This window comes from Oncorhynchus nerka, linkage group LG11 (assembly GCF_034236695.1).
Source record: "Oncorhynchus nerka isolate Pitt River linkage group LG11, Oner_Uvic_2.0, whole genome shotgun sequence".
NCBI classification, from domain to species: Eukaryota; Metazoa; Chordata; class Actinopteri; order Salmoniformes; family Salmonidae; genus Oncorhynchus; species Oncorhynchus nerka.
The window spans coordinates 41,137,322-41,162,185 of NC_088406.1; the positions used below are offsets into that span (position 1 = coordinate 41,137,322).

Below are 24,864 nucleotides of genomic sequence, written 5' to 3' on the forward strand. Positions count from 1 at the left end.
GTGGCCTAATGCGCTAATAAGACACTTTTTGTTGGTGTTTCCTTTATTTTGGCAGTTACCTGTATGGTGATGTGTGTACAGTCGTGGCCAAATGTTTTGAGAATGACACAAATATACATTTTCACAAAATTTGCTGCTTCAATGTCTTTAGATACTTTTGTTCGATGTTACTATGGAAAACTGAAGTATAATTACAAGCATTTCTTAAGTGTCAAAGGCTTTTATTGACAATTACATGAAGTTGATGCAAAGATTCAATATTTGCAGTGTTGACCCTTCTTTTTCAAGCTCTCTGCAATCCGCCCTGGCATGCTGTCAATTAACTTCTGGGCCACATCCTGACTGATGGCAGCCCATTCTTGCATAATCAATGCTTGGAGTTTGTCAGAATTTGTGGGGTTTTGTTTGTCCACCCGCCTCTTGAGGATTGACCACAAGTTCTCAATGGGATTAAGGTCTGGGGAGTTTCCTGGCCATGGACCCAAAATATCAATGTTTTGTTCCCCGAGCCACTTAGTTATCACTTTTGCCTTATGGCAAGGTGTTCCATCATGCTGGAAAAGGCATTGTTCATCACCAAACTGTTCCTGGATGGTTGGGAGAAGTTGCTTTCGGAGGATGTGTTGGTACCATTCTTTATTCATGGCTGTGTTCTTAGGCAAAATTGTGAGTGAGCCCACTCCCTTGGCTGAGAAGCAACCCCACACATGAATGGTCTCAGTATGCTTTACTGTTGGCATGACACAGGACTGATGGTAGCGCTCACCTTGTCTTCTCCGGACAAGCTTTTTTCCGGATGCCCCAAACGATCGGAAAGGGGATTCAGAGAAAATGACTTTACCCCAGTCCTCAGCAGTCCAATCCCTGTACCTTTTGCAGAATATCAGTCTGTCCCTGATGTTTTTCCTGGAGAGAAGTGGCTTTGCTGCCCTTCTTGACACCAGGCCATCCTCCAAAAGTCTTTGCCTCACTGTGTGTGCAGATGCACTCACACCTGCATGCTGCCATTCCTGAGCAAGCTCTGTACTAGTGGTGCCCCGATCCCACAGCTGAATCAACTTTAGGAGACAGTCCTGGCGCTTGCTGGACTTTCTTGGGGGCCCTGAAGCCTTCTTCATAACAATTGAACCGCTCTCCTTCAAGTTCTTGATGATCCGATAAATGGTTGATTTAGGTGCAATCTTACTGGCAGCAATATCCTTGCCTGTGAAGCCCTTTTTGTGCAAAGCAATGATGACGGCACGTGTTTCCTTGCAGGTAACCATGGCTGACAGAGGAAGAACAATGATCCCAAGCACCACCCTCCTTTTGAAGCTTCCAGTCTGTTATTCGAACTCAATCAGCCTGACAGAGTGATCTCCAGCCCTGTCCTCGTCAACACTCACACCTGTGTTAACGAGAGAATCACTGACACGATGTCAGCTGGTCCTTTTGTGGCAGGGCTGAAATTCAGTGGAAATGTTTTGGGGGGGATTCATTTAATTTGTATGGCAAATAGGAACTTTGCAATTCATCTGATCACTCTTCATAACATTCTGGTGTATATGCAAATTGCCATCATACAAACTGAGGCAGCAGACTTTGAAAATGTATATTTGTGTCATTCTCAAAACTTTTGGCCACGACTGTATGGTGTACTGTATTCTCAGCCGGAGAAAATATAAACTTTGTTTGGGTGATAGACCATGGAAGGGTGTTGCCACAGAAGGGCACTTTCGCAATACCACATTTTAAATTGCCTCTCCTTCCATCTCATGAGTTGAGTTCTTGTTTTGAGCTAAACCTACTTTTTGAACTGTTTTGCATTCCATGCAACAAAGTGTGACATTTTGCTCAAGCAAACGGCAGTAAGCAAAATAACCATAAACTCTTAATTTATTACTCTTTCTTCAGACAGATTTTAAATTAACCCCTCAATGTGGTTCTAATGTTGTTTGAAAATGCTTTATGTTGTGTATTATTAGGAATTGACCAGTAGTTTACTAGTCCACTGAGTGAAAACCAGACCAAGTTAAACAACAACGTGCAGCAGGACTTTTCATCACGTTCATGTAATAACCATGGAAGTTATTTGTGTTGTGTTTGTTTTCAGTGGCAACAGGTTTGGTCCCAACTCCTAGACTTCTAATACCACTTTGTTTCAGTAGGTTGTGTGCTTTCTTGTGATGCAATGGCTGTGGTAACCCTCAATATATCACTTGGTTCGATCACATAAAGTAGCATGATTGTCCCCCACAATGAAATCAGGGAGGGGCCTGTGGCTCTGTCTCCGTCCGTTAGTACGTGCATTGTTTGTCACACACGCTATCTCAGACAGCACTGGCCTGATTTGGACTAAACTTGGGTGAATGATGTGTCTTACCATAGAGAGCTGGCGTTTACAAAATTGCACTGATTGGCCAGATGGTGGCGCTATAACACGTGATAGAAAATGCGAAAGGTCATGCCCCTCCCTCCGTTTGACCTAAAGTCATGAAATTCGGCACATAGATTTCTCTCCTCACAAGGAAATAATTGGATTCAGGGACCCATAAGGTCATGATGGATTTTCCGCCATTTTGATTTAGTGAAAAACACTTCTTTGGCACCGAATGATCAATCTGCACAAAACTTGATATGTGGCATCTATGGACAAAGGTTTCTCAACGCAATACTTTCCAGACTAGTAACTAAAACAAAATGGCCGTTACTGACCAATATAAATTCACATGTTCGTGAATAAATGCATATAAATCTGTCAAGGATATTCGTTGCCATAGAGATCCGTCATTTACAAAATTACACTGATTGGCCCAAGGGGGGCGCACCATCATGTGTGGGGGATGACATGTTTACTGTTGCTTTGTTGCTTTGTATTCTTGTAGCAATATCCCCGTATATCCTTGTAGCAGTATTGTGCATATTGCATGAATCTTTCTATAATCTGATTTACGGTATCTGGTAAAGACTGCCTAAAAGATGCATGCTGGACCTCTTACCACAGTTGTTTGCTATATTTCTGTGGCCCTAAAAACAGAAGGTGCTATTTGGCTCCAGCCACATCCAGTTGTGAATAGCTAAGGAACATTGCAGAGTAAAATTGTTGCCATAATCATATGTTCTTTGAAATGCCAAGTATTTATGTGCAGCCACTTGGTTTCCTATAGTAGGCTGTACATGGTGCCTACTACTAGAACTACTGTCCTCCCTTCTCTACCCTGTTCCCTGACATGTTGGCGTTCCAGTGTCCATACTAACATACCACTTAGCTACAATATGTGCCCAATACATTGCTTCATTCTAGAAGGTAAGCTAGTTTTGATATTGTAACAGGGCCATTTAGTGTCAATGTCCATGCCAGCAAGCCCAATAATTGATTGCTTCATTCTAGGTAGTATGCTAGTGTGAATATTAGAACAGATGATTTCCGAGATGTTTTCTCAGAGTGAAACATCTCCGGGTGAGAAACACATCAGGCCTCAGGAAGAGATTGCTTACAGTTTATAGAGACAGTGAATATTTTATTACGAGAACAAAAACTAAAAGGATGAGGATAAATCAGTCATGTGAGCAGATATGGTATTTGTAACTGAAATTATTGATCGTTTATTCACCAGTAAATGTAACATTACCTCATGAGAAACAGTCAAATGTCCTCATTGGCTTATTTGATTTCCTCCCCTTTGCGATCAGGCTCTTCTCATGTCTCATGTCTCTCTTACAGTTAGAGTAACACCTGTGTGTGTGTGTGTGTGTGTGTGTGTGTGTGTGTGTGTGTGTGTGTGTGTGTGTGTGTGTGTGTGTGTGTGTGTGTGTGTGTGTGTGTGTGTTTTGCGTGCGTGCACGTGTGCGTGCGTGGGGTGGGGAAAGAAAAGGAGTGAGGGAGTTTATTTGGTGTCACGAGAGAGACGATTAGAACAAGGTGGTTCATCACCAGGTGGAGGAGGCAGGGCTCAGAGCTGGCAGAAGAAGATAAACCAGCCATTGAAAATACCATCCTCTCCCTCTCTCTCGCTCTCTCCCACCTCAGTTCTAATGCCAGTGTTGAGTAATCCTCTGGGTAGGAAGGAACAGGAAGCCAATCATTACCCTGGAACTACAGGACACCATACGAGACTATTCATTTATATTCTAATAGCTATTTATTTCAGATGCATCAGCATTTTGGAAGCTCACAAAGCGTCTCTCCATTTGAAATTCATGCCCACGGGTAGAGAATCTGTGGAGAATGTTGTCCCACATGCATTCATATGCATGATAAAACCTGCAAATGCTGTGTTTGGATGGTAGGGAGAGGATATTCCAGAGCGTAGTTTGAGCGGAGGCGTTACTATATATCCAACTGTTAACCCTGTGGTTAAATGAAGGCATCATTTCATGTAGCTCTTTCTGACACCCACCCCTGACACAGGAATCTCCTCCTCCATGCAGTATAAAGGCCTAAAAAGGATTTTTGACATGACATGATGTCTAAGGAGGTCATATCTTGTTGTTAAGTCGAGGACGTTCAGTTCTACACTACCACTGCTGTTTAGGAGTTTCCCTGTCTTGACTAGGGGACGAAAATAGGAAGAAATTCCCAAATTCACCAATTTTCCACACTTCTCCCAGATTGTCATCAACGTGTCTGAGTGATTGATTTGTTTGACTCAAGGGACAGTCGTGGGACTATTGCCCATACCCGCATGCCTTCAGCAAGCCACAAGCTCCCTCCTTCCCTTTCTGCTCTCCAACTCATATCCCCATCAACAAATATTCCTTAATGTGTGAGGGAAAGATCCATGCATGCTCATTTGAAAACAACGCCTGCCTTTATAGCAGTGACTCCAGGCCGCCATTCTTTGCATTGTTGCTCCTTTAATCTGTGTGCGTGTAGTTAGCAGTGGGCTGGTTCTTTAGAGCGCATCGACAGAGAAAAGGCTGTCAACAGTATTTGGACAGAGAGCGAGAGAGAGATGAGGCTTTGATGAATGTGATGGCATGTGGTGGGAACTGGCTGAGAATAGGGGCTGGAATCAGATCAAACCAGACTAGATCACAGAGATATATTGGATTAGACAGCGGCCTATTGTGTGTTCTATCCAGCTCTCCAGTTGACCTACATTGCCTAGTTATTCTCTCTGAGTTGTTGCATGTTTGTATTTCTCTAATAGTGTTAATATACATTGTTTCTGCTTCATGGTCAACTCACTTTAAAGGCTACTTCTACCCCTCACCTCTCTTCCTCCTCTCACTTTTCCCTTCCCTATTTTTCTCTGTCCTTTATACATTCCTATCTCCATCTGTTATCAGGGCTTGTGGCTGCCAGGCAGGAATGTGGGCTTAGTTCAGTGTAGCAAGCACAGACAGGTTCGTGTTGTAAATGGGAGCAGGTAGCGAATCAGCGGTGATTGTTGAGGTAGACGATACACCAGTAGGTAGAGCTGCTGGCAGGTAGTAGATACTGTAGCAGCTTTGAAGGAAGCTCTAATTCGCTCACTCGGTAGTTGAGAGCTAGTATAATTTCGCAAATGGAGGACGTGTATTTGCTGGACAACTGGCGAAAGGTAATTACTGGATCGCCCTACAACTACACTGTGAGATATGACAAGGGACGTGATGGCTATATCATGAGGTTACTGGGTCTCTCACATATAGTAGTTTCTTAGTATATATGGTCATGTGAAATATAACTTAGATTGAAGTCTAAGTTCTGATCTAAGTTTTGTTCTGATCATAGTGTTTTTTTTATGTTTGACCCTGGGTGAAGACATGGAGGTCGATTTAAGGCAGCCCCCCGCACCTCTCTGATTCAGATGGGTTGGGTTAAATGCGGAAGACACATTTCAGTTGAACATTCAGCTGGATAACTGACTAGGTATCCCACTTTCCCTTTCCCTGTTGTCATTTCTATAGATAGATCAGATATTTTAGATATTCTAATTTCTTGGCTGAGTTCTATCATGACAACAGGATAAACTTAATGATAAAGTACATTTGAATCTATGTTGTATATCGGGATGCATCAGAAACACATTTTCCAACCCTGCACAACATTTTAGGGATGCTAATTACTCTGAGAAGACTTCCACCCAAGACACTTAAATGTACAAAGATGACTATAAATATGGGTTGGTTAACATTGCTTGTGGTTTTCTCAACTAAATTTGCCCACAAGCCTCTAATTTCATAGATAATGGATGCATACGTGTTTTCTTAGTCTCACATACACTCACTCTCAATTATACTGGTCTCAACTGGTCAATTATAACACGTGTACAAATATAGACATGAAAAAGTATGTCTAGCAATCTGTTGTGGGCCGACTCTGTGGACAAGCCAAAAAGCATTGAATAAGAGAGAAAGACTTTGTGGGATAAGGGGAGTGGAAGAGAGGGGTGGATGTAGTAGAGACTGATGGGAGGGCAGACAGACACAGACCGACAGACAGACAGACAGACAGACAGACAGACGCAAGGCGGCTGCTATGCATTCCTCTGGATGTGTCAGGTCTCAGGGGAGATCACCCTGTGTGTGTGTGTGTGTGTGTGTGTGTGTGTGTGTGTGTGTGTGTGTGTGTGTGTGTGTGTGTGTGTGTGTGTGTGTGTGAGCGTGTGCCCACGTATGTTTGTTTGTGTGTTCGTACGTACAGTACCAGTCATTCAAGGGTTTTTCTTTATTTTTACTATTTTCTACATTGTACGATAATAGTGAATAGTTCAAAAACTATTAAATAACACATATGGAATCATGTAGTAACCAAAACAGTGTTTAAAACAATTCAAAATATATTTTTGATTCCTCAAAGAAGCCACCCTTTGCACACTCTTGATATTCTCTCAACCAGCTTCACCTAGAATCTGTCTTGAAGGAGTTCCCACATATCCTGAGCACTAGTTGGCTAATTTTCCTTCATACTGTGTTCCAACTCATCCCAACCCATCTCTTGGGTTGAGATTGGATGATTGTGGAGACCAGGTCATCTGATGCAGCGCTCCATCACTCTCCTTCTTGGTCAAATAGCCCTTACACAGCCTGGAGGTGTGTTGGGTCATTGTCCTGTTGAAAAACAAATAATAGTCCCACTAAGTGCAAACCAGATGGGATGGCGTTTCGCTGCAGAATGCTGTGGTAGCCATGCTGGTTAAGTGTGCCTTGAATTCTAAATAAATCACAAATAGTGTCACCAGCAAAGCACCATCACACCGCCATGATTCACAGTGTGAACCACACATGCGGAGATCTGTTCACCTACTCTGTGTTTCACAAAGACACGGCAGTTGGAACCAATAATCTCAAATTTGGACTCATCAGACCAAAGGACAAATTTCCACCGTTCTAATGTCCATTGCTCGTGTTTCTTGGCACAAGCAAGTCTCTTCTTATTATTGGTGTCCTTAGTAGCGGTTTCGTTGCAGCAATTTGACCATGAAGGCCTGATTCACGCAGTCTCCTCTGAACAGTTGATGTTGAGATGTGTCTTACTTGAACTCTGGGAAGCATTTATTTGGGCTGCAATCTGAGCTGCAGTTAACTCTTATGAACTTATCCTCTGCAGCAGAGGTAACTCTGGGTCTTGCGTTCCTGTTCCTCATGAGAGCCAGTTTCGTCATAACACTTGATGTTATTTGCGACTGCACTTGAAGAAACTTTAAAAGTTCTTGAAATTTTCCAGATTGACTGACCTTCATGTCTTGTAGTAATGATGGCCTGTCATTTCTCTTTGCTTATTTCAGCTGTTCTTGCCATAAAATGGACTTGGTATTTTACCAAATATGGCTTGGTATTTGACCAAATATGACTATCTTCTGTGTGCTACCCCTACCCTTGTCACAAGACAACTGATTGGCTCAAACACAGTAAGACAATCCACAAAGGCACACCTGTTAATTGAAATGCACTCCAGGTGACTACCTCATGAAGCTGGTTGAGATAATGCCAAGAGTGTGCAAAGCTGTCATCGAAGCAAATGGTGGTTACTTTCAAGAATCTCAAGTACAATTTGTTCAAAACTTTTTGGGTTACTACGTGATTCCATATGTATTATTTCATAGTTTTGATCTCTTCACTATTATTCTACAATGTAGAAAATAGTAACAATAAAGAAACACCCTGGAATAAGTAGGTGTGTCCAAACCTTTGACTGGTACTGTATGTGTGTGTTGGCTGAGTTCTATAACAGGGGACATCAGCATTATTTGTGCGCAAACGTTGTCTGTCTCCCTGTGTGTGGTGGGTGTTCTCATCTAATGAATCACATTACTGACTCATCCTGGCTGAGAGGGGCTGAAGGGGGAATCCCAATCAGCAGTGTCTGTCTTTCTCTAAGCGTACTCATTGATAACTTGTAAGGTCTGACTTTTCACAGTCCCATTGGCCATGCCTAGTTAAACATTCTGGACCATTGTCTTTCACTTGCAATGTATAGAACCGTGCATGTACAGTACACAAAGAGTAGATTAAGTGTTCATGTTGCCTTTTGTAAACAGCAGGAGGCAGTAACGGCAGAAGCCCTTTGAATCCTTTCATCGCTGTTAGTCTCCTTTCTTAGATGATCCTCTCAAAGGTGTGTCATGTTTTGTTCCATAGGATCTTCATGTGTCAGAGGGCAGGATCGACAACGCAGTGGATATGGACAGTCTGAACAGGAACTTGCCTGAACGCGGATGGCAGACCCATAAGGTGTTACAGGTGAGGCGTGTGTGTGTGTGTGTATATATATATATATATATATATATATATATATATATATATACTATATATATACTGAGTATACGAAACATTAAGAACACCTGCCCTTTCCATGATATGGACTGACCAGATGAAAGCTATGATATCTAATTGATGTCACTTGTTAAATCCACTTCAATCAGGGCAGGTGAGGAGACCGGTTAAGTAAGGATTAAGCGTTGAGACAATTGAGAAGTGGGTTGTGTACGTGTGCCATTCAGAGGGTGAATGGGCAAGACAAAATACTGAAGTGCCTTGTAACGTGGTATGGTAGTAGGTGCCATGCATACCGGTTTGTGTCAAGAACTGCAACGTTGCTAGTTTGTGTGTATTGTAGCGGTATTTATTAGAGAGGGGTAAAGAAAGATTTTGTTCGGGCGCCAGGCAGGTATTAACCATGCCAAAGGAAAATAGTAGAATAGAGAGAGTACCACTACCAGACCCACACACATCAGCAGACGAGACTGCCTAGAGTGTAACCTGTTTACCAGATAGCCAGTGGAGAGAAAAGAGAATACACACCATATAAAACCCACATCACAGCACAGGGGTAACCCAAACAAGAATACCTCATACAATAATACTAATGGCAGAGCAATTGAACAGCAACTTCATACAAGAAAGAACCCAGTCATCAACAGAGGATTTGCAATAATATGTATTATCGTCCAGTGGAGGAGTGCAGAGGGTTTGAATGTGGGGGGTGTTCATAGACACAACAAAGGCCTTAAAAATGTCCACAATCTTCTCGGCCATATGTCATTAGTACACCCCACCTCAATACAGTTCAAATAACAATACACAACTTACAAGCAACCTCACTTTTAACTAAAATGTCCACCCAAATACTTCTGGCAGGGCAATAATAGTACAGCTCTAATGAACTTCAATGGGAAATGCATTTGAAAAAAACCTTTTCTCTCCACCTTTATAAACTACACACGCTGAAAATAAAGCAAACTTCTGCAGCATAGCACACACAATCAAACTGTCGCGCCAACCAAGAGCTCCTCCCCAAAGAGCTGAACGAGTTGTCTTTATTTCCTCCTTCCTTACTGCTGATGCGCTCTTTGTGAACCTGCCCTTCACTACCACTCTGTGATGAGTGTTCTCATAATGGGGAGGGGCACTTGGTCTGTGAGGCCATTGTGTGAGCGATACTAAAAACTTGGCAAGTGACGTTGGAAACAAAACGAAATCCTGGCTGTCATCGTACTATGTAATTTGGTTTTATTTTTCCAATGTCAAACCATACCCGCTGCATTTTCTCCTCTGGATAACTGTGTCCACTGATGTGGCATGTCAAGGCTCCCTGAAGACTAACTAGATAAGAGAGAAATGGGTCTGTAACAACAAGCTGCCTCTGTACCCACCTGTTGTTAGTGTGGCTCTGTGTTGCTGAGTCCTGGGTTCAAATACTAGTTAAAATATCCATCTGGCACTCCAGGCAGTGCTTGACTTGGACTGAAATACATGTAGGTGCCAGTACTCATTGTGGGTGTCAGTACCATTTATTTTCAGGAGCTCTTAAATAATGGTTAGCTAATCTATATGATATTTGAGAGAGAGAGAGAGAGAGAGAGAGAAGACAGGCTATGTGCTCACTGCCCACAAAATGAGGTGGAAACTGAGCTGCACTTCCTAACCTCCTGCCCAATGTATGACCATATTAGAGATACATATTTCCCCCAGATCACACAGATCCACAAAGAATTCGAAAACAAATCCAATTTTGAAAAACTCCCATATCTACTGGGTGAAATTCCACAGTGTGCCATCACAGCAGCAAGATTTGTGACCTGTTGCCACGAGAAAAGGGCAACCAGTGAAGAACAAACACCATTGTAAATACAACCCATATTTATGCTTATTTATTTTATCTTGTGTCCTTTAACTATTTGTACATTGTATATATATATATATATATATATATATATATATATAATATGACATTTGTAATGTCTTTACTGTTTTGAAACTTCTGTATGTGTAATGTTTACTGTTCATTTTTGTTGTTTTTCACCTTATATATTCACTTTGTATGTTGTCTACCTCACTTGCTTTGGCAATGTTAACACATGTTTCCCATGCCAATAAAGCCCTTGAATTGAATTGAATTGAGTTGAGAGAGAGAGAGAGAGAGAGAGAGAGAGAGAGAGAGAGAGACAGAGAGAGACTCTGGAGTGCCACAGGGGAGCAGTAGCACACAGGAAACTGCAGCTGGGTACCACTAACACAGTAGCCTATTCTGACATGCAGGAGAGAGACAATGATTAAACCAGCATAAGATCAAAGTGTAAAATATCAAAGAGAGGCTGATAGAAGAGACTGAACTTGTTACAGTAGGCCTTTGCCCTATCAAGCAGGAAACACTTGGATGCTCTTCAGAGAGGTCTTAGTAAGGTTTATTGGGGTTGTGTTCAGTAGGGCACACTGTAGCAAAACAAATTGTTTTGTCCCTACTGAACACCACCCTGATGACAAAGAGACCCTGTGGCATTTCAACATTTCATCACCACTACCTGCTACAAAATGTTGGCATGTGATTAGGCCTATTACTAGTCCAAAATGTAATTGCACTATCCCTCAAAGCACTCATAGGCCCTCATCTACTACATCTAGTCACTACTGCTAGTTGGCTTTTGCCTTAAAGCTATTATCATCTATCTCCCCAATTCTCTTCTCCTGGGCCCAGCTTTAACAGATCGATCTAATTGAAAGTAGATCATCCTATTTGGACAGCCATGGGTTGCCACCCAAAGGAGAGGCTGACTTCATGGTCTGTCGTAACGCTGCTTGGTGTGCAGATGGGTTGATTGTAACAGGTGAACGAGAAAGATTATCATCAAGGCTATACAACAGACTCAAAGTAGCATGCCATACATTGGGCTAATGATCATTGGGTTCAACCATTTTACTCCCTCTAGTCTTCTACAGTACAATGTTAGAGTAGCCTTGGCATCAAATGAATTAATTTTGACAAAAAATGTAACGCAAACCCCACATGTGCAATACATTCAGAGAGATGCTATGCTGGTGATGACAAAGAGGTTCTTCACAGCTTAGCTCATGTATGTCTTCCAGGAGGTAATGTCTCTTAATTGCAGTGCTTCAGTGGTTTCCAGCGAGTGCTGTTACCATGACAACGTTTCCTTCTCCCAAAGCCGCATGCTGGTGTTTTTGCTCTGCGGGCATAACTAGGCTCCCTCACAGCTCACACTCTCTCTGTATAAAGCGATATGTAAACAGCCCCAGCAGTCAGCTAGAGCAATGCCACCACACAGAGAAGACATTCATACAGGCTGGATGTCCCTGGGCTATGAAATGAACCGTAATGTAGGCCTGTGATCCAGTGTAGCTGCTAAAACAGCACTAAAACATATTGTTCTCATGAATTGAGAAGGAATGAAAGGGATCATTCTGAATAGCCAACACGGTCATATAATATCATGTTATGTACTGGCTGTTTGTCTGGATAGTGAACATTTTTGTGTGACTATCTTTTGCAGTGAAAGGGAGCATCCATCCATTTGGGATGCATTAATGGTTCGTCAAAAGGCCAACTGTAGCTAGAGGGTAGTTGTCTCTATTCTCTACCCCATTTAGCTTTTCCAAAACATTTGATGATATTAAGTCTGCTTCCAATCATTAACTTATACTGCCATATGAGGCCAAATGGAGCTAATACAATGATAATTGAGTCTGTGACCTTTCTGTTCGTAGAGCACGCCACTGGATCTGTTTGAGAGTGGCAAGGCGCTGAAGGTCCAGGCAGAGCGCCCCCATCTGGTCAGTCTGGGCAGTGGCCGTCTCAGTACGGCCATCACACTGCTGCCCCTTCCCGAAGGTGAGCTAATATTGCTTCTATCCAAATGTCAAGGAATGTAGATAGGTGAGGTGTAAGAATTTGGTTGGTCTTTACACCGCTTTTGCTCTTTCAAATGTGTTCTTTTGAACAGTGAGGATTTACATGCACACACACACACAATGGAGCACAGAATACAAGAACATGCACATGCTCACACATCAGCCCCAGGAGCATAAAACTGACAGTGGCATGTCCTTCACCCTGCAGTGTTCACTTCAATACCACTAGAACCTCTATTGGCTATACCCCAGCCAGAAACACACACACACACTCACAGTGTTTTTTCTCAAATGTATGCTTTGGCCACAAATACGACTAGAGGATGAGTGAACAGAATAGGAACTTTTAAAAGTAAGATTTTCACTGGCCAGTTGTGCCTACCCAATGAGCACGGGCTAACTAATATGCACAGGGGTCCCTTGTCGCAAGGTTCCGTTGGCCCCATAGCGACGAATGACTACATGGCTACGTTTGCATCAACTATGTGTAACTACCACAAGAGTTTGGACTTCTGTTAACGTTAAAAATAGGGAAGTACACAGTGTCCTTCGCCCCCATCCCAGAAGCAGCTAGTTATTTTCTGGTTGTTGACAAACAGTTTTCTATAACAGCTTGCTTAGCTTTAAAGAAGTAATTCGTCAATATGGAACCCGTGCGAATTGGGTGGCATGATCACGGGCTACCCAATTCGCACGGGGTCCATTGTTAGCTAGGACATCATGTCGTAACGTTAACAGAAGTCCAAACTCTAGCGATAGCTACCCATAGTTGACGCTAACATAGCCACCTAGAGCAACGTAGTTTTCAAAACAAAGTCATTCGTTACTATGTGGCCGACGGAACCTTGCTAAGAATGGACCCAGTGCATATTGGGTCGCTCATGCTCATTGGGTAGCCACACAGTTACTTTAAAACTGCAACATTTTCTCTCAGCCTCATGGCAACATGTGTAGAATAGCATTACAAAACTACACATTTTTCTCTCTGCCCCAAGGCAAAATGGGTTGAAATGCAGGTTAGTCATTTTTCTGGGGGTCCTTCCAATTATCTTTCCACTTATACTATGTACTCAAAATACCCCTCCATATACCCCTCAAAATACCAAAGAGAGGCATAATAAGTCATGTCAAACTGTCTAGAATTGCAGGAAATGTTTGAATTTGTATGTATTTAATTGACCCCATGGACTCACTGTATACTATTCGTACCCCCCAATTTCTACACCATAATTTGGCCCTGACCTCAACCCCCTAACACCGCTTTACTCCTGCACTGTCTCCACCCCTCCCTACCTCCTGCACCTGCACTGTCCACCACCCCTCCCTAACACCGCTCTCCCTACCTCCTGCCCTCACCCCTCCCACCACTACCCTCTCCCTACCTCCTGCACTGTCCACCACCCCTCCCTAACACCGCTTTACTACCCTCTCCCCCTACCTCCTGCACTGTCCACCACCCCTCCCTAACACCGCTTTACTACCCTCTCCACCCTCTCCCCACCTCCTGCACTGTCCACTGTCCACCACCCCTCCCTAACACCGCTTTACTACCCTCTCCCTACCTCCTGCACTGTCCACCACCCCTCCCTAACACCGCTTTACTACCCTCTCCCTACCTCCTGCACTGTCCACCACCCCTCTCTAACACCCTCTCCCCACTCCTGCACTACTACCCTCTCCCTACCTCCTGCACTGTCCACCACCCCTCCCTAACACCGCTTTACTACCCTCTCCCTCCTGCACTGTCCACCACCCCTCCTGCACTACCCTCTCCATACCTCCTGCACTCCACCACCCCTCTCTAACACCGCTTTACTACCCTCTCCCTACCTCCTGCACCTCCTGCACTGTCCACCACCCCTCCCTAACACCTCCTGCACTGTCCACCACCCCTCCCTAACTACCCTCTCCATACCTCCTGCACTGTCCACCACCCCTCTCTAACACCTCCTGCTTTACTACCCTCTCCTGCCACCTCCTGCACTGTCCACCACCCCTCCCTAACACCGCTTTACTACCCTCTCCCTACCTCCTGCACTGTCCACCACCCCTCCCTAACACCGCTTTACTACCCTCTCCCCACCTCCTGCACTGTCCACCACCCCTCCCTAACACCGCTTTACTACCCTCTCCCTACCTCCTGCACTGTCCACCACCCTCCCTCCCTAACACCTCCTGCTGTCCACCACCCCTCTCTACCCTCTCCCTACCTCCTGCACTGTCCACCACCCCTCCCTAACACCGCTTTACTACCCTCTCCCCTCCTGCACCTCCACCACCCCTCTCTAACACCGCACTGTCCACCACCCCTCTCTAACCTCCTGCACTGTCCACCACCCCTCTCTAACACCGCTTTACTACCCTCTCCCTACCTCCTGCACTGTCCACCACCCCTCCCTAACACCGCATTACTACCCTCTCCATACCTCCTGCACTGTCCACCACCCCTCTCTAACACCGCTTTACTACCCTCTCCCTACCTCCTGCACTGTCCACCACCCCTCCCTAACACCGCTTTACTACCCTCTCCATACCTCCTGCACTGTCCACCACTGCTACCATTCATCCTGGGAATTCCTTTCTCCATGCCCCTCTCTGTCTGGAGTTCTGCAGGGAGTTGGGTATGGAATGCACTGAGAAGGCTCCATCCCAAATGACACCCTATGCCCTATATAATGGCAGCTTCTTCCCTATGGGCCTTGGTCAAAAGTAGTGCACTTTATAGGAAATAAGGTGCTATTTGGGAGGCAGCCTTGGTCCAGAGGGGAGCGAGGATGAGAATGTGTGTTGCACTGTGATGTGACATTCCACTGTGTTTTCTCCTTTTATCTGGAGCCCCAGTAGAGATGAGGCTGGACAGGGTCACTGTTGGGCAGAAGGAGGGGGTTGTGAAGGGTGGAATGGGATTTAGTTACAAAGCATTTCTGTTTTTTAGCGTGTCTGCCTAATTCACTTATTTTGAAGGTTTCACTTCTCTTGCAAGTTATTCTGTCACGTAATAAATAGGTAACTTTGGTAACTTAATGAATAGGTAACTTTGGTAACTTAATGAATAGGTAACTTTGGTAACTTAATGAATAGGTAACTTTGTCATTATACAGTAACAACATGGACGTTGAACACAATAAGTAAAACACTGTGGTTGAATGTCAATTTACAGCCACTAACAGCCACAGTCAACATACAGCCACATTCTTCTCTTGGCAACACAGTTTGATGAGAGACTGTTTCTATGAACATTGAGGGATCATTCTAGCCTGGTAGTCAAATATTTTAGTGCTTCTTTAGCCGTCTCTTTTATTTGAACAGACAGATCAGGCTACCACCAGGCTAGAATCCCTCAGTTCCAGTGTTCATCTTTTGCTCATACTCTTCTGGGTGTTGCTCCTACAGGTAGGACCACGTTGGGCCATGGGGCGATGGACATCAGCATCCAGGGCCCAGGAGTTGCCGCCCAGCACTGCTACATAGAGAACCGGGCAGGGATCATCACTCTCCACCCCTGTGGGAACCAGTGTGCCACAGACGGGCTTCCTGTCACCAAACCGGTCCGCCTGTCACAAGGTATGGCTCCTTACAAACAAACTGACTTGTGGAAATAAACCTCATTGGTAAGGAGTCTGTTTCTGCATACCTACAACTCTTATTGTCATCTATTATAGTAACACATTCAACATAGAATAATGACGTACAGCAACAGATGCACATACTGTTTCAAGATGATTTGACAAAAAACAAACATGCAATTAAACATTTTTATGTGATATTGCTTTGGTCATTGAGAGGAACTCAATTACATTCCTGGAATAACCAATGCACATGTGTACAATTAATGCCAAAGATCGATGCCTATTTGCGAACTGTGTAACCAGCACTTACAAACCCCAAATCAATTAAGATGGGAGTATTAGAGTCAAGAAATCCATTCAGTAAATGCAAATGTGTGCCTTTTCTAAACACATCGATTGAGAAACAACCACACGTTCCTGTGGGACTGTTGTGAATCATTTGTTACCACAGTGAACTTGACTGTGCTCTCAAGCACACTGGGATATTACAACATGGCTGGAAGGAAGCCTATTGATTTCCAATACATCACATTCTTTCACCAGGATGTCTGCATTTATGCTACAAGACCAACAGGAAATAAAGCAACAGGCCCTCCCGCTGGGAGAGTATCTATGACATTAGTCATAGTACTTACTGTATCTCAACGGCTTCTTGGCTCCATAGAATCACAGGAACTTGATAGTCATAAACTAAAAAACAGTCACGAGAGAGCTGGAGTTGGAGGCTAATGATGACACTGCATGTCTCCTGGCATCCCCCAACCTGGATTTTCTTGTAAATCCGAGCAGGGACATTGCTATTTTTATTCCACCCCTCTTACCCCAACAGATCCCCTTTTACCCCTGGGGGTAAAAGGTCAAGTAATGATTTTTGAGGGAATCATGGATATATGTATATTTTTTGGTACAAAAAAAATGCATTGTACTGGTGAAGAATAACTTCAAGACCAAGGTGGTGTCATTGATTGTGCTGACTCAAGATCTGTGTAATAATATGTAGAGATGAGTTAGTTGATACTAGATACCTTTGACACTGTGGCGGTCATATTATGTAACAGGCATCAGTGAAAAGCTGGAATTGCTACTGTCATTCAAGATGCAGAAATTCCTTGTTTTTTTCTGGGTGAGTGGTAAGCTATTGAAAAGAATAGACTGAATCCAGACTTGAAAATTGGGTTGATATTACATTTTTCTCTGATTTATAGCACAGAGCAGTGGTCCTGTTTAAAGCTGATTGTAGGATGTTAACATGTGAACAACAAATCCATTGAACCCTTCCCCATAATAACTTGGTAGTCAGTCAGTCAAACAGACTCAGAAGATACTAAACTAATACTGGAGGAAACGGGTGAGGTTGATTCAGATGACAGAGATTTGGGATTGCACATATAAACTCTGACTCAGGGTTAGTGCTCCTCTCACCCCACCCCACTGAGCCCCCCTCCCACCACACCAAACCTTTTTCTCTTTCTCTCTGGGGTGGATATTAGTTTGAGCCTGTGTCGGAAACAGCTGTTCAACTTCGACCATCTCTCCTGCTGCAAGGAGCCCCGGCAAAACAAACATGCGGGTGTAGTCCACTGCTATAGTGACTGACTGATAAATAGGACGTTGCGCGAGGCTGCGTTGGAAGGAGCAATATACAACGAATTGTAACGCAACATATTTCACTGAAATGGATTGTATGCTTACAGTACGCGTTGGCTGAACCAACTGTTCTACAGACTGCACTACAAGGCAGGTGGACAACGTATTTTGTGAAAACATAACGTAGCCTATGTGAGTAGCCTGTGGAAGAATACTGACACATATTACAATAACAAAGGAGTAGTCAGGACAAGCCCGCATTGCCGCTCTCTTCTTCTTCAACAATCATTTTCCATTCAGGAAAAACACGTGGCTGTTTTTAAAGGAGCAGCTGCGATGTTAACAGCAGAGGGCAAGAGGACTTTCATTTGGATTTAAAGTAAGTGTTATAGTCAGAATGAAAGGTAATGTCTATGTTGTAGAGTATTGCAGCTGTGTGAATTTATTGTATCTACCAACTTTTTGCAATTGGTTAATCATCAGTTGTAAAAAAAAAAGCAAGTTGCTAGATTCGTTACAGTAGATGGGTAACGTGACGTACAGTAAGTATAACGTTGTAACATTCAAATGATACATTGTGCCCTAATCTCGAAAGTAGACATGGTCTCCTTTATTGATATCGTAAAAAAAGATAATACACCTGCACCAGTAAAGTAACATTGACCTGTTGTATTAATATTGACAGCAAAACATATACAAGGATAAAATCTCTAGCCAAATCCTCCACTATGACAGGGCAGTGATCTCTTTTCATTTTGGCATGGTCACCAGGTGCCTGTATACTGTTACATTTCTATTCCTGGTCCATGAGACCTAAGCATGCTGTTAACCCTGTCTAGAATCTAGATGCAGTCTATTCTCATATTAGCAAACCCACTCAAAACTCCCCCCTCCAAAATCTGTCATTTCTGACACATTGCATTGACCCCCATTGCATGCATAAAGAGACAGGAGGTGTCCCACTTCTGCAAACAAGCATCAGGCTGCCCTAAAATTCACTCCTTGTTTACAGCTCGGTGAGCCACATATCCTGCTGCTCATGCTTGGTTGAACCCGGACTCTTCTGTTTGTGAGCCACATATCCTGCTGCTCATGCTTGGTTGAACCCGGACTCTTCTGTTTGTGAGCCACATATCCTGCTGCTCATGCTTGGTTGAACCCGGACTCTTCTGTTTGTGAGCCACATATCCTGCTGCTCATGCTTGGTTGAACCCGGACTCTTCTGTTTGTGAGCCACATATCCTGCTGCTCATGCTTGGTTGAACCCGGACTCTTCTGTTTGTGAGCCACATATCCTGCTGCTCATGCTTGGTTGAACCCGGACTCTTCTGTTTGTGAGCCACATATCCTGCTGCTCATGCTTGGTTGAACCTGGACTCTTCTGTTTGTGAGCCACATATCCTGCTGCTCATGCTTGGTTGAACCCGGACTCTTCTGTTTGTGAGCCACATATCCTGCTGCTCATGCTTGGTTGAACCCGGACTCTTCTGTTTGTGAGCCACATATCCTGCTGCTCATGCTTGGTTGAACCTGGACTCTTCTGTTTGTGAGGCCACATCCACAGAGCGAGGATAGAGAAGTAACCCATAGCCATCTGTTTCACCGACTTGACCAGCAGGAGTATTTATTGTCTTATGTTGTTCTGGCAAAAGGAGGTGAGGGAGGGAGTGCGAACAGTGCACATATGTTACTAGACCCCCTGACACTTCATTATGCCACTCACAGGAGATGGCAGATAGTTTCAGGATATTGTATCTGGGATAAATGTTATGGAATAGATTTCTCAATTATGAAAGTATATGAAGAGGGAACCTGGAATCAGTATCAATGGTGTCAAATGCCACATTCTATACTGTAAGGGGTTGACTGTCTCAAATTAAGTGGATTGTGTCTTACCAAAATACTTGACTGTCACCATCATTCATTTTATTCATCACAAGCTTAAAATGTCTCATTGGGTATTGCTGTATAGGATACCTCTACCCACTTTAGAAAGTAGGCAGACGTCATAGTTATGACATGTATTGATATACCAACTCAGTTATGTTGGATATGCCAACTTCGTTATGTTGGTGAAAATAGAATGGTCACATGAGAACTTCCAGTGCTTTCCTGTGTATCTCCTCTCTATCTCTTGGTATGTGTGGCTGCACTTTATGGCCTCTGCATTGGCTAAAGCTTTGAGTGATTAACTGGTGAGCTTGAAAGTGTCTGGCCTTTCCTTAAGCAGTAAAACACAACAATGCCATGGCAACTGTCTTGCTTACTTTTTGGCATCCCTTTGTCCAGTGTGTCCTCTGCTTTAGAGATATCTGACACTCTAGGTTTAGTGTCTGGTCTTCTGTGTTTTATGATGACACAGTTAAATGTGAAATTGTCAAACACTGTGAGCTTAAATGATAGTTAACTAGTAGTAAAGGAATGGAAATACATTTGGTCTTACTACTTACTATAAGTTGATTTATTGATTGATTTTAAAGTAATGAAAAGTTTATCTGAACTCGAGATAGTAGTTCAGGTTAGTCACAGATGGAGGGTCAGAGGGACTCTTTCTTTGTGAAGCCAACTGAAACTCAGTCAATCTCTATTCTTCACACATGCCCTCACGTAATCACAATTCCAAGTATTTGCTCTTAACCCAGTTTCCTAGATCTTATTTCAGTGGTCCCAATAGCTTACTTTCCAAGGCTTAATAATGAAGATCGTTTTTGGCTAACTATACTCAAATTAAATGATGATATGAAAATGCTTTCATATCGTTGCTTGGCAAGGGTTTAACTCCAGGGAATATGGTCTCAATTTATTTTACACTACAGTGATATAAACCAATGTAGTACCCCTCAGGTACACCAACCCAACCTTCTCCTATGGTTTCTTTCATCTACCAGGTTTTCATGAAAGAATATCTCTTGAGGAGATTTGAATCCCTGCCAGTGTCCAAGTGTTTTCAGGGAATAATGGTCTGTGCTCTTTGGTGTCACTTCTAGTTGTGTCAAAGTTACCTTGAAGTAAAGACATATCCACACCCATCTCAGACAACCTCATCTGTGATTTTCTGTTTAGAGTATTGAAAATATAGTAATGTCAATTAACCCGTTGACTTCTCGCAATCAAGTCTTCTACTTGAGTAGGCTACATGGTACCTTTTTTGCTGTAATTGAATAACATGAATGTGGTAACTTGCAGAGAAAACCCCATACGAGATATGAAAGATGTACTTTGGAGCCATTCCCAAAGTGCACTCGCTGTGATGAGAACCCATGAGTTCTGCCAATATTGGAGTGTTAAAGGATAACTCTGCCTCGCAACGTTGAGAGAATCAATCTCGCTGATTAACTGTGAAGATCTTGGCTGCGCAGCCCCCGTTCTCTTCCAACAGCCCCAATGAATTATCTATCTTCTGTGAAGGTTTTTTCATTTACCACTGAAGCATGTCCTCTCCCAAATGATGTAATGAATTATTATTTAAAAAATGGCAACGTGTCATATTTTACTGTCAGGTTGTTTTTAGCAAACACTTGATTAAACGTTATTGGAATCTCTGAGATGTTTGTCTCTGATAAAAAAGGTTCTTCACTTCAAATCTGGGGAGAGCTGAGAGCATATGGAGTGATGAGTGGAGCAGTGGCGGACTGGGACCAAAAATTGTCCCTGGAATTTCTAACACACCGGCCCATTATTTTCCTTGAGGACCCCACAATGGCCCATTATTTTCCTTGAGGACCCCATAATGGCCCATTTTTTTCCTCGAGCCAGATAAGGATAATTTTGCACAAAAAAACAATGTTAGACAGGGCGACTGGTCTAAAAATTGACCAGCCCATCTGGCATTTGCCAGAAATACCAGATGGCCAGTCCACCCCTGGAGTGGAGAACCCAAGGATCTATTCTACAACCCTGTTACTGGTTTAGTGCCGTCGCTGCCTATACTCTGTCATCTCCTATGATTAACCAAAGGTGATTGACTAGGGAAGGTCCAATGGGAATGTGACCCCTACAAGTGCTCTAGTGGAGGTCTCCATGGACCACCTAGGGAGTTGGGTTAGGTATCTCTGTAGTCTGATTTGGCATAATTGTGGTCTGGTTAAAAGACAGCTGTCTCAGTAGAGATAAGCAGAGGAGGAACCCCTAGACAGAGGCACAGTGGGACAGCATGACGAGGGCATTGTGGTGACGGAAGGTGCTGCAATGAGGAGCTCACACCCTGAGGTTTTTTTTTAATGTAAGGGAGAATTTTTAGTTCAGTGTTGTGATGCCAAAATATTAGCAACATCCACAGTTGCTTATCATATCAACAATGTATACTCAATGTATACTCTACTCTTAGTAGACTGCTTATACACACACACACACACACACACACTTAGTGCCATTAGTTTTCCCTGGTCAGGTCACATGGTCTGGAAATACGCCAGGCCCTACTCTTAATACAGACAAATTGTGAATGACGAGAGTAAGTATGGAAGCCTTCAGTCTCCGGACAAATGTTCACTTCCAGGTAAGTCTGATGACAAGAGGCAAACAGTAAACGTGGACGATTCTTAGTATGTTGATCTGTTGTACCGCCAAACCAACATCAAATTATTCATGATATTCATTATCAATGTGTTACCACCATCAATCCATTTTTTATTTCTGTATGCAAATTCTCCATTTATCTATTCCTCTGTACATTAGCTATAGCTGCAACAAACGACTGCTAGATTTATTGAATTCCAGAACAGTGATTGCCTGGGGACCTTGCTCATGGTATTGACTCGCTCAATTACTATTTGTTATTGTGAAAGATAGTTAAAAATGAAAACGAGGCACTATAATCGCAGATTGCTATTCTACGTGTACCGTATTAGACCTAATTAGACCTAATTTATGATTCCAGTCAGGGAGTATCCCCGGGTGAAGGAACGGGTGGGCTTAAGTGGGCCCAGGCCAACCCATTGGCGAGCCAGGACCAACCAATCAGATTGAGCAAAAAAAGTCAACACACCCATATTTTATCTTTAATACGCTTTAGAAATGCGACATTTGGCAAAATGTGTAGAATAACACAAGAAGCTATACAACTGCACATTTTCCTCTCTGTTCATGGCAAAATGTGTAGAATTGTAAGAAATTAGCTTTAAAACAGCAACATTTTCTCTCAGCCTCATGGCAAAATGTGTAGAATAACATGAGATTAGCTATACAATGGTACATTTGAATCTTTGCCCCATGGCAAAATGTGTAAAATTGCAGGAAATTAGCTACTTTCCAAAAATACATTTCTGGCTATACCACTGTCACCAGGTACAGTTTACACAATGCATAGCAGAGCTATACAACCATTTCAGGACATAAATAAATGCCTCACATCTCAGCACTCTGTAAATCTATAGTCACATACTGTTGTTTAGTGTTTCCCTATGCCAAGTGATCCATCAATATAAGTAGGTCTCTAATGGCTGAATTGATGAGTCCTCATTGGCAATGATGTGGTTCACAGAGAATGACTCTGTCCTGTCACTATGAGTGGCTACTGTCTAGCCATTTATGCAGCTGTCATCAATTTTTAATATTGTCCGTGCAGTAACTCACACAACTAATCATACGGTAATTTCACAATATTTTCCTTGCGTTGATATTGATCAACCACCAGTCCAAGGCTGGATGTTTGGTTTTGCTCTCCTTCCTCTGCCCCTGAGGAAAAAAAAATATATATATATCTCATGAGCCATACTTCACGGTTCGTACTAGCTAGCCAGTCAAAAGTTAGTTGAGAGAGATTGAAAATTCTTAAACTTGTCATGTCATTGACTCAGACCCAGTTTGATGCCTCTGCTTGTCCAGTGTGTTGTCCACTCCTGGTTATGGGCTTATGAACACACACACACACACACACACACACACACACACACACACACACACACACACACACACAGGCTGCTGTAGTTTGGAAATGGTGTGAGCGAGCAGCTCTTTGTGTGGTTTGCTGACTCAACCTGCCTGTCTGATCCTTGATGGTCTGCCGTGTCACCGCTCAGCTGTAGAAGTAGCAGGCAGCAGGATGAGGCTCCGCTGCCCCTCTGCCCTGGGGCTGTGTGTGTGTATCATTACTCATTCTGTATTTATTCCTTGTGTTATTATTTTTTGATCATTTCTCTCTCTTTTTTTTTATCTCTGCGTTGTAGGGAAGGGCCTGTATAAATAAGCATTTCACCTGTTGTTTACAAACACAATTTGATTTGATTTGAATGTATGTCTGTGTGTGGGGGGTGTCTGGTGCAGCAGGCACTTTTAGTTAACTCTCACCGGAAGCTCCAGACAGAGAGGGGCACACGGGGTCCTACGGCTGCCGAGATCTTTGGATCAGACTCCCTGAGGGGAAAAGAGAAAGAGCTTCAGAAAGAGCTTCAGTCTTCTTCTGCATACATCAGCCCACCATGCATACTGCTTATTCGTCCACAGGCTGTGTTCCAATAGAGCTGAGTTGTACAGCTGTATTGGTACAGTAAACAAGGCCATATTAGCCTGACAGTATTTTACTGTTGTGGGTTAGGGTTCTGCATTCACAGTTCATATCTGCATTCTGCACAGACTACATGCTTTTAAATACTTTATTTTTCCCTAAGGAACATTTAATCGGAATGGCTGATTAATTAGGACCGATTTTCAAGTTTTCATAACAATCGGAAATCTGTATTTTTGGGCGCCGATCTTTAATTTTTTTTTTTGCTGATACCTTTATTTAACCAGGCAAGTCAGTTAAGAACACATTCTTATTTTCAATGACAGCCTAGGGACGGTGGGTTAACTGCCTCGTTCAGGGGCAGAACGACAGATTTTCACCTTGTCAGCTCGGGGGATCCAATCTTGCAACCTTACAGTTAAATAGTCCAACGCAATAACGACCTGCCTCTTTCTCGTTGCCTGTTACGCAAATGCAGTAAGCCAAGGTAAGTTGCTAGCTAGCATTAAACTTATATTATAAAAAACAATCAATCATAATCACTAGTTAACTACACATGGTTGAAGATATTACTAGATATTATCTAGCGTGTCCTGCGTTGCATATAATCTCACTGAGCATACAAGCATACAAGCATCTAAGTATCTGACTGAGCGGTGGTAGGCAGACGCGTAAACATTCATTCAAAAAGCACTTTCGTGCGTTTTG

General features: G+C 43.2%; 1 protein-coding gene across 13 annotated transcripts in view; it reads left to right on the forward strand.

Annotated features, from left to right (window-relative positions):
• Positions 1 to 24,864, forward strand: part of LOC115136866 (pleckstrin homology-like domain family B member 1) — a 110,686-nt gene that overhangs the window by 15,154 nt on the left and 70,668 nt on the right. For 6 of the 13 annotated variants that reach the window (XM_029672729.2, XM_065024534.1, XM_065024536.1 and 3 more), the window contains exons 1-4: positions 5,394 to 5,525; positions 8,548 to 8,649; positions 12,412 to 12,535; positions 15,949 to 16,119. In XM_029672729.2, the coding sequence (XP_029528589.2) occupies positions 5,490 to 5,525; positions 8,548 to 8,649; positions 12,412 to 12,535; positions 15,949 to 16,119 (433 nt within the window). In that variant the 5' untranslated portion in view covers positions 5,394 to 5,489. Of the gene's footprint in view, positions 1 to 5,393; positions 5,526 to 8,547; positions 8,650 to 12,411; positions 12,536 to 15,948; positions 16,120 to 17,612; positions 18,091 to 24,864 lie in introns of those variants that run through there. The other 7 variants (XM_065024532.1, XM_065024531.1, XM_029672732.2 and 4 more) reach the window with 6 other exon arrangements.